General features: G+C 40.2%; 1 protein-coding gene and 1 long non-coding RNA gene across 2 annotated transcripts in view; both read left to right on the top strand.

Moving 5' to 3' along the window:
• Positions 1 to 1,927, top strand: part of atl1 (atlastin GTPase 1) — a 32,305-nt gene that overhangs the window by 6,606 nt on the left and 23,772 nt on the right. Inside the window, exons 9-11 of the mRNA XM_010781216.1 lie at positions 488 to 615; positions 770 to 826; positions 1,122 to 1,193. Of these exons, the coding sequence (XP_010779518.1) occupies positions 488 to 615; positions 770 to 826; positions 1,122 to 1,193 (257 nt within the window). The remainder of the gene's footprint in view (positions 1 to 487; positions 616 to 769; positions 827 to 1,121; positions 1,194 to 1,927) is intronic.
• Positions 1,677 to 1,927, top strand: part of LOC104954138 (uncharacterized) — a 4,938-nt gene continuing 4,687 nt past the window's right edge. Inside the window, exon 1 of the long non-coding RNA XR_799304.1 lies at positions 1,677 to 1,912. This is a non-coding gene — a long non-coding RNA (uncharacterized lncRNA). The remainder of the gene's footprint in view (positions 1,913 to 1,927) is intronic.

Below are 1,927 nucleotides of genomic sequence, written 5' to 3'. Positions count from 1 at the left end.
AGCCAATCAGCAACCAAGGTAAACGGCCAGAGAATCAGCACTTTGGAAACAGGGCTGAAACAGAGGGGATTATGGGTAATGCTGCAATGATCTGTTTGGTGTTTCAGCCAATCAGAGACATGTTTTGTATATATCTGAGACCTGTAACATATCGATGAAAAACAGTAAGGGGACCTTTAAGCACAAATTGAAATACTAGTATAACAATAACTTAAACGTTTAAATCATGTGTAACACAGCGAGGCTCTGAGGTTGGACAGGATGCAGGATATATTAAGCATTAAAGTAAATATGCAAACTGTCGTAGTTTTCATGGTAAATTATGATAAATGTATCTCCCTGTAGAGCGAGTATTAATGAATTATGCATGAGCAGGTTCTGCACCAGTTGTAAGAAACAGCGCTTGGTTAAAAAAGCTGTTTGTTTGGACGACCACACACATGCGTGAGCTGAATGTCAATCACTTTTTTAATGTCTCACCGTGCAGAGATTGATGGCGAGTTCATCAACAACCTGAAGGTCTTGGTGCCGTGGCTGCTCAGTCCTGAGAACATCGACGTGAAGGAGATCAACGGCAGCAAGATCACCTGCAGAGGCCTGCTGGAGTACTTCAAGGTACAGGTGTTCTTTAAGTGCATGTAAATGGTCTGCAAAGGCTAAAATCCCTGTGTTCCCTCCGGAGGGGGTTTCTCTCCCACACACTAAAAACTAATATCAACATATTTATTCTGTTATTTTAATGTATTTTATCCTATTTCCTTTATTTCAGGCGTACATTAAAATTTACCAGGGTGAGGAGCTGCCCCATCCAAAGTCCATGCTGCAGGTACGTTTTCACATCGCCTTAAATGTTACGGCAACTACTTCTGTCTCCATACACTTTACTGTTTATGTTGGTCCATAAAGTAATTAGTATCTCTAAATGTTTTTGCAATGCCTAATTTTAAGTATATAAAAGTATTTTATGGGCTACTGAAAGTAAAAATGCCTCACTGTAAATTGTTCTAGCTGATGTATAGCTGATGTTCCCACTTTCCTTAACTTCCATACGAAATAAAGATGAAATCTAAATCTTGTATTCCCCTTAAATAATCCAAATATTCCCACCTGCTTGCTCTCAGGCCACAGCAGAGGCGAATAATCTGGCTGCAGTCGCTGCTGCAAAGGATCTGTACAGCAAGAAGATGGAGCAGGTCTGTAGAAACGGGATTTTAAAATGAAACTGTGTCACTGTGTGACAGTTTTAGATTGAGGTATTTTCTGCAATAATCCAAAATAAATCCCATTGAACCAGGGAGATGCTGCCTTCAGGGTCTAAGTGCAATCATAAGACATAATGGAGACGAGAACAGGAGCCCAGACCCAAATAGGTCCCCTATTATACAGCATTACCCATGATCCCCTCTGTTTCAGCCCTGTTTCCAAAGTGTTGATTCTCTGTCTGTTACTTTAGATGAAAATAAGGACCCCCTCCCCACGCCCCTCTGAGAGAGATTTGGTTACAAAGAACTCAATGGTGCTCTAGGAGGAGATTCAGGTGATAAGGGGGGGGGGGGTTACCTTGGTTGCTGATTGGCTAATGGTTACACAAGCCAAAACATCGTTATGACATCATAAAGTGGCCAAAATCTGATCAGCTCATTTTCAGACAGGTTTTTATAGAAATGGATCANTCCATTATTACAATTAATTACAAAATCTGTTAATTGACTCATCAGTAACTTACATTATTGAGTATCTTCAAAACACCAGAGGGCAACAACCCTCTTTCACATCAGCGGCAGGGAATGAGGACAGATCCATTTACAGAAATAATCTATTGTTATTGACCATGCTTTGTTATAAATGCATGTATGTGCTGATACTGTAATTTTCTTTCTTTTTAATGCTTCTGCAGGGGAGCACAAATGAGGTAAGTGGAGAAATA

The sequence above is a fragment of the Notothenia coriiceps genome, unplaced genomic scaffold (assembly GCF_000735185.1).
Source record: "Notothenia coriiceps isolate Sejong01 unplaced genomic scaffold, NC01 NC01_scaffold00022879, whole genome shotgun sequence".
NCBI lineage: Eukaryota > Metazoa > Chordata > Actinopteri > Perciformes > Nototheniidae > Notothenia > Notothenia coriiceps.
Note: the sequence above shows the minus strand (reverse complement) of the source record. Positions and strands in the feature narration are given on the sequence as shown.